Here is a 16,266-nt window from a genome sequence, read left to right on the forward strand (position 1 = left end):
ATGCGTGTTCTGTGAACAACTTGTGAAAGGTATAATAAAATTAGTTTAATCCTTTTTCCAAGTGTGAGCAAACAAAGTTTGCGCCTGAAAGTATCTTCAGGACTGGGGTAAGGTGGTACAACACCAGGGCAACTCGTTGCTAAGGTGGAGCAAGCTACCAACAATCCCATCTCAGTATCTCCTATAATGCAAAACACATCTTGTGGATATGTCTAATGTTATGCATTAAGGGAGGAGCCACTACCCAGACTAGTTTCGGCCTTTATTGAGGTCTCTTCAGTGGGAGCCAGGCCCAAGTGGAGATACCAGGCAGAAGCATTAGCAGGTCATCTCTACCTATAGGAGTTGCCAAATGGTGTGCCACCCTTTTTTAATAAATTACTCTGGATTTAGAGAAAGATGTTGAAAGTTTATTTTTCACTTGGTTAGAGTATAATAAAATTAGTTTAATCCTTTTTCCAAGTGTGAGCAAACAAAGTTTGTGCCTGAAAGTATCTTCTGGACTGGGGTAAGGTGGTACAATGTGGTACAAACTTTGTTTGCTCACACTTGGAAAAAGGATTAAACTAATTTTATTATACTCTAACCAAGTGAAAAATAAACTTTCAACATCTTTCTCATTCTGGACATTTCATTCTCCCTCCCTTGTTCACCTTGGGCGGGACATCCATGCTTTTAGACTGGAACAGCTTTATGGCAGATCGGCCTCCGGATTCCTTCCATCAGATTCTCTCTGCATCTGGGCAGCAACTCCTCCTGGTTCACTCACTAGGTGACTATCTCTCTGGGTGTCGATTCCTATCACTCCCCCAATTCCTCACTTATCTCTCCCTCATATTCCATGCCTTGGGTTCATTTTTGGATCCCCCTTACAATATCACGTGATAGCTGGTTTCTCGAACCTTCGCCGCTATCTCCTTTCATGTTACTAACCCGATAGCGGATTCTGGAACTTTTGCTGCTATCCTCTTTTATGTTCTTAATCCCATTCAGTTGGCCTGCGGAACTCCTGTTTGATTTCACTCGTTCCTTTCTGCTCTGACCTTGAAGGCCACCTGCGACTGACTATGCAGACAGGAATCAAACGGCTTCCCGACTGCACCGTGTTGCTGTTGGCATTTTCAATTTTGCATGCTTTGTTTTTGAAAGGAGCAAACTAATTCCTGTTGGGTTGTACATATTCTATAAACAACACTAAGAGATAATACGATAAACATATTTACATGTTCTCTAGGTTTGACCTTCAGTAAAAGGTCGATGCGTTAAGTGAACGAAAATTTCTGTTGCATCGAACTTTTACAGAATGGGATAAAAGTACTATGATACACTTAGAAGAAGATTTTCATACCTGCAACATCAACAAAGAAGCTGCAGTAGTGATCCGTTGAAGAGGCAGCCTTAACAGAAACCAAGGGATGATCCTTGATGGCATATGGAAAACACTCATAAGGTCACTTAACACATCAGACTTCAACTTTGCAGCCAATTATGGAACGCACCTGTATAACAGTGACTGCTAACATACACGCCCCATGCGTTTGGTGTCATGTTTCATTTGAATTTTGATAATTTTTAACATTCGATTATGTTTTACCCTGATACTTTATCTTATTTCTGTTCTGTTTTAAGCTGTTTGTGTGTGCCCAGACAAATCCAACAATCAAGTCGGTGAAGCTAGTAGGCTACATCTCTGTATAAATCTCCAACCAATTAAAAACCCAGTTCTATATGTTTCTTTGTTAATATTCAGTGGTCGAAAATAACATTACCATCTCAACTATTTGTTCACTGCTGGATATGGAAAGACTCAATGAGAGCAAAATAGCTGCTTTTAAGTAGAAGCCAATATCTTGTTCTCTTGGTATTTGGCTCACTTTTTTTTTTGCATGTTTCTATGAAGTGTGATACATTTCACAGTGAAAAGTTTCTATGATCATTAATAGTTAACATTTTGAAAGAGTTTTGCTATCTAATTTTAAGGAAAAGGAACTTTGCCTGTTTTTTTTTTTTTATCTTTTATTTTATGCATGAATGCAAGTTTTTTCACTTAGCTTTCTAATCCATCTTTATATTCAGTTTTAATAATTACTTTACGAAAGTTGAAAACTTGGTAGCTGATGTTGGTACTGATACTTTAATAAAGTTGAAAGATAGATAGATTTCTTCCAGATTTGAAAAGTTTGGATTTTTCTTTGCTAAACTTCTTTCTTCAAAACCTATTATAAAATTTCAAGAATTTTGAATACACATTGTATGCGATCGCATACATCATATGTGATCTGTGTATTGTTGTGTAACATCTATATGTAGTTATTGGCATAACATATGTCTTGTATATTACACAAAAGAAGAGATTTCAAGATGCCATGAAGTATAAGATGCCATTGAGTGAATCAAATCAGAAGACTTCTTAAACATTATAACAAAAAAAGGTTGTCTTTTAACTATTGCTTGGAAGTGGACAGCCTGTCTGTATCCTGATGTTCAGAGAATATGTATGTGACAACCTCTGTCTTTTATGTTCTACATTGTTGATGTGCTCTTTCTTACAGATTTTGAAAATTTCCCCATTTGACTGATGTAAAGTTTGCCACAACAACTTGAGATCCTATAAATTCTCCCCCCCCCCCACAGTTCTTGACAAATTTTTTTAAAATGATCATAATGGCTCAATGTAAGTTATTCCTGATACTTTGGTTGGACAGACTTTGCTAAAATATATTTAGAATCCTCACATAAATTTGAAAAGCTATAACACTTGTTTCAATCAGACTATGTTCAGGAGCACAAAGTGACAAGATATGTCAAAAATATATGTTGCAATAGCTGTTTTCTCTGGATGAAATTTAATGGTACCAAAATAAATTTAATAAAATCTCAAATTTATTAAGTTCATTTTGGTTTCGTTCAGGTCATTTTTATTGACAGAATGTCGGAAAATGATTTGAACTGGTAACCAATATTCAATACTAGTGTGAATCTGTTTTTTGGCAGATTAATATTTAATTAATGGCAGTAATAGATGTGACAAGGGCTGATGTGTAAGCAGAGCTAGCTGAAGTGTATAGGATATTACAGAACTTTGATGTGAATAAATATAATTATGGAATATCAGCTCACATATTATGAGAATGTGCTAGGGAAATAGTAGTGCGTTTGTGTTTGATTAACTTTGTGTCTGAAGATAAGGATATATTCTAGATGGAGTAATTAGTTTAAAAGATTGCTAAATGAAACAAGAGTTGGCAACACTGTAATAGAAAACACCCATCAGGAATGCACTTAGGCATATATATATATATATGCATACTTGAATTAGAAAAAAACCATTAAAAAAACCCTGAAATGTGGAAAGGCAGCTGGAATAGATGATATTTAACCAGAAATGCTTAAAAATGGAGGCATATGAGAGGGGGTCTGGAAAGTTCTGATAAACACCTAGAACAAAAATGATATTAAATATCATTTTTGTTCTAGATGTTTATCAGATTTTCCAGCCCCCCCCCCCCCCCCATTGTAAAAGTTTTACAGAGCTACACTGCATAATTCAGAAAGCCTAGTTAGAGGGTTGAATTCCAGTATCTCTCTCTCTCTCTCTCATAGTACCCATCTACAAAAAGGGAAATAAAACTGAATGTGAGAATTGTAGAGGAATTTCCCTACTGATTGTTCCTTATAAGATTTATGCAAGTATTCTTGAGAAAAAGCTAAGAAAAATTGTGGAAGGGAAGCTTGGTGAAGTTTTTCTCTTGGACGGTGCCAAGAGAAAAACTGTTGAAAACTATTTATATGGAACATTATAATAAGTAATACTTGGTTTGTATTTTAGTTGTAAGCAAGCAGTTAGAATTGTAGATATGGAATATATAGATATGTGTGTTTCTGTTGAATTCACAATGCTTTTCTATTAGAATTTTTAATGTAAAAGCTGGATCAATTCATGATCATCTTTTTGGAAAGGTTGTTTGATGTTAAGTCAAGTTAAGGTGTTGCATACCTTAACATCGAACAATTGTTTGATGTTAAGGTGTGCAACAAGGGTACACATTATCGCCACTGCTATTCATCATTTATATAGACTACATTATAAAGGAAAGTGGTATTAAAACTGATAAAAATTGGGGATGTTAATCTCAGCTGTTTACTTTATGCAGATGATGTTATACTTCTAAATAAATCCAGCACAAGAGTCTGCAGGATTCCTTGGCTAAATTGAATAATTGCTGTTATAAATTTTGTATGAAAACTAGGAATAGAAAAATAAATTTAGACATTGAACATAGGCAGGAATGCTGCAAACATCAACTGCATCCTGAATGGAGAATCTATAGAACAAGTAAAACATTTGAGGTATTTAGTAATAATTTTTTAACAATTTAGTAACAATTTTTAGTGACAATGGCAAATTAAATATGGAAAGACAACAGAATTAGCAAAGCTGGTATAGGTAGGAAATGAAATGAATAAATTTATGTGGAATGAGAGATATTAGTCAAAGCACAAAATTTGTTGTATACAAGACAGTGTTCAAACCAATTTTAACTTAAGGAGCTTAGAGCTGGGTTAGAAATAAAACAGTTGATCAAAGACTAGAGACCGCTGATATGAGAGTTCTGAAAAAGATTAGAGGAGTGAACAGATGGCATCAATGGTGGTATCGTATTAAAAATGAGGATATTAGGAAAGAACTTGACATTGTTAGCATTCAGGAATGTGTTAACAGAGCTAATCTGATGTAGTATGGGCATTTAAACAGAATGGAGGTGGAAAGGTTTGCAGAACAAGTGTTCTTTTTCCAGGATGGCAAGAAAAACACCCAGAGGAAAACTGTGATCTAGGTGGATTGATACAATAAAAAGCACCTTAAAAGATATGAATATGAGATATGATATCCTAGTCTTGACAGATAAGAAATTAATGTGGAAAAAATTGTCTATAGGAAGTCAGTAATAATGTAACGTTTTCATGTAATACTATTATGATACCTGGCACCCCCCCCCCCCCCTCTGAGGGTACATTCAGGAATTTTATGATGATGAACTTTTTTATTGATTCTTACAGCTGCTTGGTTATTGTGATGCATGTTAGTTATTGCTGCAAGTAACTGAATGGAATATTTAAGTGACTGATTGAGTAAGATCCACAGTTTTGTCAAAGACTTTCTGTTAATCTACAAATACTGTGTGTTTCTGTTGAATTCACAATACTTTTCTATTAGAATTTTTAATGTAAAAGCTGGATCAGTTCATGATAATCTTTTTGGAAACCATTTTCTCTTCACTAGACTTATTCATAGTTTTCACAGTTGCACTTATTGTGTTTTTCTATGTTGGAATGATAATAGTCTTATTCTAACTTTCTGGTATTTTTCATTGCTGCCAAATATTGTTAAATTTTAAAAGTCTTCATTTAATTCAGGTATGGAGATTACGTTTCTAATGTAAATAGATTTATTAGGCAGTATAACCTAAAAACTATGAAAAATCAACAGAGAAATGGAAAATCGTGAGAAGATAAAATTTGAATAGAACTTATCAGATATGCAGGAAATAAATCTTACTAATGGTTTCTTGTTTTTTACTTTAATAATCAAAATATATAGCACTGGAAGAATGCCCAATGACTGGAAAAATGTGTGCAACTATGATTTGCATTATTAAAAAACAGGAAGTAAGAATAATTGGGACAACCTAGAAAGGAATAAGTTTATGAGACATAAGTTATAAGACATATACCAAAATACTGAAGAACAGAATCAGTGCTATACTAGAAAAAAACATAAAGAACAAAAAAACAGTTTTAGAAAATGAAGATCCTGCATGATGCTATATTCAGCCTCAAACTACTGCTGTGTAGCCCTTTGGAAATGGCATTTGCATTCATAGCTCTAGTTGCTGACTAGAGGAACTTTTTCTGACCCTTTCTTCAACTGGTTCCCGAGTTAGTTGATCTCTGGCACAGGCAAGCAGGTTTTATCTTTTGGAAACTTGGGTCTTTAATTTATATAAACTCGAGAAATTCAACTGTAGAGCCCATGCTATTTCAGACAATAAATATATTGTGTGAGGGTTATGGCCCATGAGATGGCAGCACTTGTCATCCATCTCTTCACCAGATACCATTTATTATTAATGAAAATCTTGGGCCAGCTATCTCTGATTGGCTACATGTGGAAACTGAACCCCCCCCCCTCACTCTCCAAAAATTAGATAAGGCTAAAACAGCCTCATCTACTCCCTATAGGGGAATAAAAGTGGAAGTAGAACTACTAATTGAGAAAAAAAGAGAAACCAATTCAGAAATGCATCTAGCATTCATAGATTATTAAAAATCTTTTGGCAAGATAGATATAAATTCTTTCATATGGTAAAAAATGCTTGCCTCCAAATTTATTAAAATTATTGTACAATCTGTATGACAAAACAGTAATATTCATAAAAAGAGGTGAGAATAGAACTAAAACATATGAAGTAACAGGAGGTCTTAGACAGGAATGCCCCTTTCTCCAGTATTATTTGGAATATATATATATAAATGAAATAATCACAGAATGGAGATTAACCAATAAAGAAGGAATTCAAATAGAAAATAATTTCATCTTAGATACCCCACTCTTTGCAGATGACCAAGTAATATTTGGAACAACTGAGGACAATCCACAAAAATCTGTATATAAACTGAATTTACTAATAAAACAATATATGTCAATCTTTCAAAACAAAATTAAAACTATAGCATTCAAAGGAAAAATGTCTTCTGAACTAAAATAGTAGTTCATACATAATTGAGCAAGTAAACAGTTTTAATGATTTGGCTACAAATTAAGCTACACTGAAGATTTAGACATTTCTAACAAAATTAACAAACTCTCCAAAGTAAATGGAATAATAAGCAAAACATTAAGGTCAGTTAAGGTCAGCAATATTACAAAAAAAAAGCAGACCAAGAATGTATAATATTTCATCAAAACCAACATTATTGTATGGCAGTGAAGCATGGACAGTAAGAGAAAGAGATAAGAAAATAATTATTGTGGCAAAAATGAAATATATCAGAAGAACAGAAAATTATACAAGACTATATAAAAGACAGTTCTTTCAGTATGAAGACATACTGAAAGAACTAAACCAAACACCCATACCATAGAAAAATACAGAATCAAATGTAGTTCTTATAACATCTGTTGTTTGTAATTAATTTTTTCCTAGCCTTTTTATACAAGTCTTGTATCCATGATGATTTAAGTCTGGTGACTTATGAAACTTGTCAGGCTCTTCTTCTGCTTGTCACGAATCTAGACCACCTGGTCTAGTGACAGGCAGAAGAAGCCACTGTATTAAATAATGGGCAAGTGTTTGAACAGTGCTAATTGTTGCTGTCATGTTCTGTGGCATAAAGCTTGTCATATCCCAGTTTCACAGTTGTTAGATTTTTGATGAATGCATACCAAACTTGGTGTATGATTAAACCTTGGTTTTTGTTACATTATGTGGGGATATGGAACATTTCTGATGCCTGTTTAAAGTTTGTTATGAAAGAGTTATGATCAATATATAGCATTTCTGTTTTTGCCAAACTACTTGGTGGCTTGTATTTGTTGTGTGCAAGTCTAATCCTGAAATGTGTTGTCTTTTTTTTCTCATTGTTCTTTATGTCTTCATACATGCATATCTTTCCACTCTCTCCCATTTGGTCTACATAACAAATACCACAAAAACAATGAATTTTGTAGATTCCTAGTTTCTTTATGGGAATATATGGGAGTTTTGGTGGATGTAAGACCCTTGAAATCTTACACATAGGGGAAAAGCCACTTTGCAGTGGGGAAATGCTCAATATCCCCACACAAGGTTGTATCCTCTACACCTCAAGTAAGAGTTGAAATCCAGTTGTTGATATTTTTGGGAAGGATAAGTATGAAATATTTCGGATATGAAATTCTTGCAGGATAATTTGAATTGATTAATGCTATGGGCAAATAATAGTAAGTTCAGTAATGCCATATACAAAAAGTTATTTTTTGGATTGATATTATGGAAACTTGAATATTATATTGATTGAAATTTAATTCAAGTAGTTGATGGGGCTAGAGACCTTGGAGTGATAATGAACAGAGTTGAAGTTCAGGGAAGACAACTGAAGTGATTGAGGTTATCTTGAATAAAGCTACTTTTTTCTGGCTCCCACTCACAAAAGGTTGTGAACCTATGGTACATTAGTATCATGAATGGGCTAATGATTTTTCTATTTTTATTATCAGTTATGTTTTCTTTATATATTATATATTTTTACATACTCCAGAAACCCTGCTCTACAGACCAAACATGCAACTTTTTCAAGTTACTTTAAGCTTCCAGTAAGCAAGGCAGTGATTTTATACCAGGTGATGAAATGCATCTCATACCAATTGCTTTGCTCAGATATGATTGACTGAGTTCAGTGGGAATTAAGAGATAGTAGAGAAGGTTCAGAGCAGTAACTGAGATAATACAAAGGTTGGTATGAAAGTAGTGCCTTCTATTTATTTATTTTTTTTTTTATTCTCCCTTTTTGATTTTAACTTGGCTGGTTGGCTGAGTGGTTAGTGTATCCACTCTCCAGCCAAAAGGCTTTCAGTTCGAATCCTGCCATGGGCATGGATGTTTGTGAAAATAATAGTGGTGGTGGGGATTAGATGGCGTTGGTATAGATGATGTAGTTTGCTGTAGTTGGTAGATTGAGTGGTGGAGACAGAGAGTTCTAGAGTAGGTGCCCTCCCTCGATGAGTCTTTGGGCTCCCTGGAGGTGTCAGGTAATAATAATAATAATATCATTTAATGGACAGTAGTAGTCTTTAGTTCCACCATAGTGGACATTACAATTAGTCTTATTAGTTTAGCACATGAGTGGAGTTCAAAATGACAGCTGTTATAGATGAACCACAAGAAAGAACATAAGTTACCTTCATAACTCTGCTACTAGTATATTCTTTCTTGTGGTTTTATCAGTTGCTTTAATATCATTTTTGTTCTAGGTGTTTATCTTTTCAGATACTCCTCCCTCCTCCATAACACTTTGCAGAAACATAAGTTGCTATAGCCAAGCACATAGTGGAAAGAATTCAAAAATTGTAATTAAAAAAGCAAAAACTTTTTTTAATTACGGTTTTACTCAAGTCTTATAAGTACCCTTTGGGATAAGAAGTAGCAATGGGCTAGATCCAGGTGGCTTAGAATGGCATTTCCGAAAATTTTGGTAAATGAATGATAAAAGCATCTCCTATCCGAAGACATTCATAATCATCTGTGTTATTACTATTATCAACACCTGACCTCCATGGAGTCCGAGACTCATTGTGGGAGGTACTCACTATTGCATACAATTCTCATCCAAATGTGTCTTAAACTAATTTAATGTGTCCACATCCACAACACACTCAGGTAATACATTCCACTCACCAACCACCCTCCTTGCAAAGCACCTGCTTCTCACTCCTTTGCTCCCACCCTCCTTATACAGTTTCCAGCAATGGCCTCTTGTTCCACTCCCCCTCTCCAATTCTATGAAAAATCTCTTCCATGTTATAGTGGGATTCAAACCTATACTTGTGTGAAAACAGTGATGTTATTCACTTGACCAACCAGATTGGCTTTTAGTTTCGATTTTGCTTTGTTTCAGTTCATCATGAGATTAAATTATGTATTTGTAATTAGAGAACTGTATCTGTCAAAGAATTAGCTAGTAATCTAAATTTTCAAAGTTCTCCAGTTTCAGCATTAAAGTAACTTGGTAAAGAACGTGTTTATAAACACGTTCTTTTAGAATATTGGCTGAATAAAAAGTATCGAATCAGCATTATCATGAATGATTTCATGCATAAATTAGGCCTTCATAATCACCCTTCATAACCCCCTGATTATGAAGGGTGACACATATACGATACAATCTAGCATCTAGAATTTTTTTCTAGGCATGATTGGGAACTTTTTTCAAATTATTTAGCTTGTTGAAACAGTACGAAGTAGGTTCCTATAGTTTCCAGCCTGACATACAAAATTTGTGCCAATTTTAACACGACATGTGTGACAAATAGCACCATTTATGGCGAGCTTAGTTTACCAGTTTCAACTCTCTGCCTGTGTTATTCAGTTGGAGTTGCTCGTTTGACTGACACGTGGCATGCTAAATGGCTGTAATGTTAAAAATTGAGTACCGTGCTGTGATAAAATTTTTCACCAAAGAAGGGCTTTCTCCAAGTGCTATCAAACAGTGATTGGATGGTGTTTATGGGGAAGCGTCTCCTTCATATTCTGCTGTGAAGGAATGGGCTAAACAGTTTTGCCTATAGAAAGGGAGAGAGCATTGCAGATGATCCAGATGATGTGCAGCCTGTGGAAGTGATGACTGAGGAAAATGTCTCTCTTGTTAAGGAGGAACTGCTCAGTGACAAACAGCTGAAGCTCAAAGACATCTCAGCAAGGTTGGGGCTTTCTATAACAACTGTCTTTTGCATCATTCATGGAAAGTTTCACATGACCAGGGCTGGCGCTACCATTTAGGCAAACTAGGCAACTGCCTAGGGCGCAAGCCTTGAAGGGGCACAAAACTTCAAGCTATGCTTTATTCATACTTTACTAAAATATCAAAATTAAATAGTGATATATGACACATCACACTATTTTACTATTTAATTCTTGGTTCTTTATTGTTCCTTACTTAAATGATTTGAACTTACCGCTATTTAAAATTCAGTTAAGATAAATATTTTAAAATGTTAACATTTTAAAATATTAAATTTTATAACTTTTTTTTGTAAATGAATTATAACAGAGAATTTTCAAATTAATTAAAAAAGAAAAAAAAAATGCCCTATTAATTTAACCTGAAAGACAATTTTATTTTGTTTAATGTCAATTAGAAACATTTTAGTTTATGAAATAAGGGACACACTTGTAAACTTTGCCTAGGGCGCAAAATAACCTGACACCGACAGTGCACATGACAAAGGTGGGTGCCCCAACTTTTCTCTTCAATTCAGGAGCATCATATGACCTGTTCCTGCAAGTTTTTAAAGCTTTGATGAGGGAATCAGAGAAAAGTGCTGGAATCTATTGTCACCAGGGATTAAACCATGGTCCTTTATTATGATCTTCTTTCCAAAAGGCCATGGAGTGGTGCAAACCAAGCAAAGTACTGCTGAGAAAAGCCAAGGTAACTCAGTCCACCAAGAAGATGGTAACAATGTTTTGGGATTGCCAGAGAATTCTCTTGATTGACTTCAAGGAAAGGAATACCGCTGTGAATGCAGATTATTATGCTTCACTCCTGCACAAACTGCATGATGCCATAAAGGAGAAGAGATGAGGCATGCTGAGTCATGGTGTTCGACAATGCTGCAGTCCATATGGCTATTGTTGTGAAAGCTGCAGTGAAGGCCTCTGACTTCCAGAACACCCACCCAGCCTACAGCCCAGACTAGCACTCAGTAACTACTACCTCTTCTCAAAACTGAAGAATGACCTTCGAGGAAGAAAATTTGCAGTTTTAGGCCATTTTGCAGACTAAAGTACAGACTGTTTTTTCAAGGGCATAGAAATGTTAATTCAAAGATGTGAAAAGTCTGTTGAAGCAAAGGGAGATTATGTTGAAAAGTGACACAGTTGTTTTCTTTCTGTCACCTCTAAAAATTAGTCAGGCCGGAAACTTATGGAACTACCCTTGTACTTTAGTTCTTTGGAGATAAAAGGAAGTACAAATATGCTTATGTTTATATGAGAACTTAATATTGCAAAAATTACTTTGGGAGGTGGATGAGATTCAAGATCTTGGGGAGTGACGCGTGACAGTAGTCTGGAGGGCACAAGTAGGGATACGGAAGTTGTTGTGCCATTATATAGAAAATTAGGTAGACCAAATATAGATGGTCTGACCAGTGTGCTAATATTTGGTTACCTGGTTTCTATTGGGATTAGAAAGTATACTAGAGAGGTTCCAGAGATGAATGATTAAGGCAATATCATAAGTTGGTTATGATTGGGTGTATTTCAGGGAATCAAAATTGCTGACTTCATTTGGAGAGAAGTGATATGATATAGATGTTAGTGAGAGGATTTTACTAGATTAATACAGAGGACTTTATAAAAAGAAAAGAGCAGAAGGTGAGAGGGACAAAGAACAAGAGGCATCTGTGGTAGTTAGGTAAAGATGTGGGAAAGAAATAGAGTGAGGATGACTTTCTTTCTTTTTTTTTCTTTTCTTCCCCCCCCCCCCCATGGAGAGTGGTGGATGAGTTAACTGCATTGCCATAATGTGTTGCATGCTGAGAATGTGAATGAGTTCAAGGTTCAGTATGATAGATATGTGGCGCTTATTAAGTGAAACCTTCAACAGTGAATCTGACTTCATGGTGGTTTGTTGTAATAATAATAATAATAAACTGTTTTAGTATAAGTGAACGTGATATAAAACTTAATTGATAACATTACTGTATTTAACAAATTGAAGCAGTTTTTTAAATTTTATTCTTTTTATATAAGAAAACAGTAAAAAGAATAATTAAAATTATAAGGAAACAGATTACATGATTTAACAATGGAAAATTAAAAGTTAACTTTATCTTTCCTTCTGTGGTTTTCTCTTTGTCTAGGACAAGTGAACTGTTTGTAGATAATCCTGCAGATGACGATCGCATTTCAGTACGTCTTAATATCTCACTTCCTCGATTGTCTTGTAAAGGTACTGATCCACATATATTGTGTTAACTTCATGTTATTTCTTCTTGTCTTTTAGATTATAGCTTGATGAAAAAAAATGCTGGAAATGTTTTTTACATAATCCAGAAAATGCATTCTAGAGACCAAACATAGAACTTTAAGTTACTACAGACCACTGGTAAGCAGGACAGTGGCCTTATCCAGGATAACAAAATTAATTTTCTATCTAAAGACATTCACAAACGTTCATTTATTCATGGTGGGATTCAAATTTATAGCCTGTTGGTTGGAGAGGTGGTATGTTATCCCCAACCTGGTTGATGAATGGCATTATCAAAATTCCAGCTTAAACCTTATTATTCAAAGCAATGTCTTGCCTTAATTAATTTATATTTTCATCTCCAATCATCTATTCTGAAAACAAATCTGAAAATCAAATTCGGCAATTATTACCATATCTAGATGGAAAGTTTTTTTTTTTTTTTTTTTTTTTTTTTTTTTTGGAATGGCAATTCAACACCTGTGATATCACAAAATTTATATGTTGGACAAGTAATTAGGAGAAGCAATGAATCTGTTAATGTTTTTCTCGAAGAACTGGAGGTTGTATTCATTGTAGAAAACAGTACAGAGAAACTGTTCCAAAGAATAATACAGAAACAGAGCATGTCTGAGAAAGTGATTAGGTGGAGTTTTTGATAGTGGTCGTCTGTTAAGTAGATAGCTCTCTTCTGGTAATTTTAAAGAGGTTTTTGGTGCACCATCCCAAATGTGAAAACAGTATTCTAAGCTCAGGTAGATTTGGGATTTATAAAGTGTTAAGAGTTGTGCAGGTAAGAAGTAATTTCAATTAAGTGTTTTGAAGGATAACAAGGCTAATGGATGTGATGTGTTTGTATAAGATAGGCTAGACATGAGTGTCAGTGCAAGAAGAGAAATTTGATCTTGACTTGAGATTGGTATATCAAAAGTAAGGAGCATTGAAGTAAAATATTTCTTCTAAGAAATAAGATAGGATTGTTTTGGAAGCATTGAAATCAGTAGATTACATTGTTATAGAAGATGCTTAAGGGTCAAAGCTGTATAACTGAGAGGAGATCATCACGTAGCCTTTAAAGGAATGCGGAGAACTGACCAGGGCGTCTGACCTAATGTCTAATCCTCACCTTGTTGGGTATCTACCTGGATACTGAACGAACGAGGATGGTCTGACAATTTGGGATTTAGCCAACCAAATTGTATTCCTATGGCTTAAACCAGTATACAAAATGATGGTACAACATGACAAAATTTCATGCCGGCTGGGGCATCGCCCGGTTAAACAAGGCCCACATTGTTTTCACCAGGGTGAACAGCGAAAAGTCAGCTACTGGAACAAATCTGAAAACACACCCTAACTCAACATCACCAGAGTTAAAGATCGGTACTATCAACATAAGAAGCCTGAATGAAGCTAGCTGAGGAATTGGATAAGTACCAGATAGACATAATAGGGGTGACTGAAACAAAAAAAGACAAAAACCGGTGAGATCTTTCTGAGCAATAAATACAAAATGTTATATTCAGGAAATGACAATCAAGGAAAAGAAGGAGTACCCATAGTATTCAACACAAAGTATGAGGCTAATCTTCTTGAATGGCAGGCAGTCTCAAGTAGAGTGATGTAGGCAAATATCAGAATGGGGAATTGGACAATGAGACTTATTTGTGCCTATGGTCTCACAGAAGGTTCTACTAAGGCAGAAGTGGAGGAATTTTTTTATGCTTTAGAGAAAGCAACTGACAGAATGAAAAATGAAAAGTTGGTCCCTGTTGGGGATCTAAATAGCAGAGTAGGAAATGATTGTCAGACATACAAAAATATTTTGGGAAAATTTCGAGAAAAGAGCAAAGCTAATAATAATGGCAAATACCTGGTATTTGCCATTATTTTGTTTCTAATCATGGACTGGTTATTACTAACACCATGTTTCAACATAAAAATGCACAAATTCACATGGAGAGAAGAGACAAGGAATAAGAAAAGTCTCATTGACTATGTTATTGTTGATAATGATGTTTTCTCTCTGGTTCAGGACACTAGAGTGTACAGAGGATTTGAAATTGGAAGTGATCACTGTTTAGTCTTGAGCAGGATAAAATTGAATTTCATATTGAAAAGAATAACATATAAGAAAGTTTTAAAGCGAATAAAAGTTGAGCAGCTCTCAGATGTGAACTGTAGACTAAAATACACAAAGATTATTGAAGAAAAAATGAAAGAGTTTGAGAACAGGAACCAAACTTTGGAGATTCAGTGGCAAGCCTTGAAGAAAACTCTGATCGAGTCAGCCAGAGGCATTTGGTGAGGTTGTCTGCAAGGATAGAAAAATCAGAACTCCATGGTGGACACAGGAAAGGAAGTTAAAGAGGAAGTGAAGGAAAAGAAAAAAGCATATCAAAAGTTCCTGGCAAATAAGTCAGCTTGTGCTCTTAGAGAATACAGAGACAAATGTAAGAAAGCGAAACACTGTAAAACTAGCTAAACAAAAGTCATGGGAGGACTTTGACAAGAACATGGAAAATAAATATCAAGAAGGTGGTAAGATGTTCTGGAGGTTGTTGAAGAAGCTTAGAAATGGAGGAAAGAGTACTGTAAAAGGAGTTAGAGATGATGAAGGTGACATGAAAACGGGAGAAAAGATATTCTTGAAGTATGGAGTAATTACTTCGAAAAATTGCTAAATGAAACAAGCAATGATAGCACAGTGATAAAAAAACACTCAACAGGCATACAGTCAGGAATACATATCCATATTTGAAGTAGAAAAAAGTCATCAAAGGCTTGAAATGTGGAAGGCAGCAGGAGGTAGATGATATTCGACCAGAAATGCTGAAGTATGGTGGTATAAAAGTTTTACAGTGGCTGCACTGCATAGTTCAGAAAGCCTGGACACAGGAACGAATTCCTGATGATTGGAGTAGAGCTTTAATAGTACCCATATATAAAAAGGGAAATAAAACTGAATATGAGAATTACAGAGGTATTTCCCTACTGAGTGTTCCTGGCAAGATCTATGCAAGTATACTTGAGAAACAGTTGAGAAGAATTGTGGAAGAAAAGCTTGGTGAAGAACAAGCTGGATTCAAGCCAAATAGAAGCTGTCAGGATAAGATCTTCACTTTACGACAAATAGTTGAGAAAGCATGGGAATATAACAAAGGTCTGTATTTAGGTTTTGTCTATCTGGAAAAGGCATATGACAAGGTGCCAAGAGAGAAGCTATTCAATACGCTACAGTTATATGGTGTCGATGGGGCATTATTCAAGCGATAGTTAGTCTTTATTTGAGTTGTAAGTCAGCAGTTAGATTTGAAGGAAGTACAGGAAGATGATTTAATGTTAAATCTGGTGTGAGTACATTATCCGCTCTGTTATTCATTATTTATCATCATCATCAAATTCCTGCTATGTACCCTCAAGGGGTGTACAGGATATGACAGTACTACATGAAAAAATTACATCATTACTAACTTCCTATCTACAATTTTCCTCCAAATCAGTCTGTTACTTGTCAAGACTCCAACATTATCA

General features: G+C 35.1%; 1 protein-coding gene across 1 annotated transcript in view; it reads left to right on the forward strand.

Annotated features, from left to right (window-relative positions):
- The window catches only part of LOC150107266 (endoplasmic reticulum-Golgi intermediate compartment protein 1-like), a 152,423-nt gene that overhangs the window by 32,196 nt on the left and 103,961 nt on the right, over positions 1-16,266 (forward strand). Inside the window, exon 3 of the mRNA XM_090391118.1 lies at positions 12,626-12,714. Within this exon, the coding sequence (XP_090247244.1) occupies positions 12,626-12,714 (89 nt within the window). The remainder of the gene's footprint in view (positions 1-12,625; positions 12,715-16,266) is intronic.

Source organism: Typopeltis vanoorti, chromosome 4, assembly GCF_054136105.1.
Source record: "Typopeltis vanoorti isolate ZY-2024b chromosome 4, IOZ_Tvanoo_1.0, whole genome shotgun sequence".
In the NCBI taxonomy this organism is placed as follows: domain Eukaryota; kingdom Metazoa; phylum Arthropoda; class Arachnida; order Uropygi; family Thelyphonidae; genus Typopeltis; species Typopeltis vanoorti.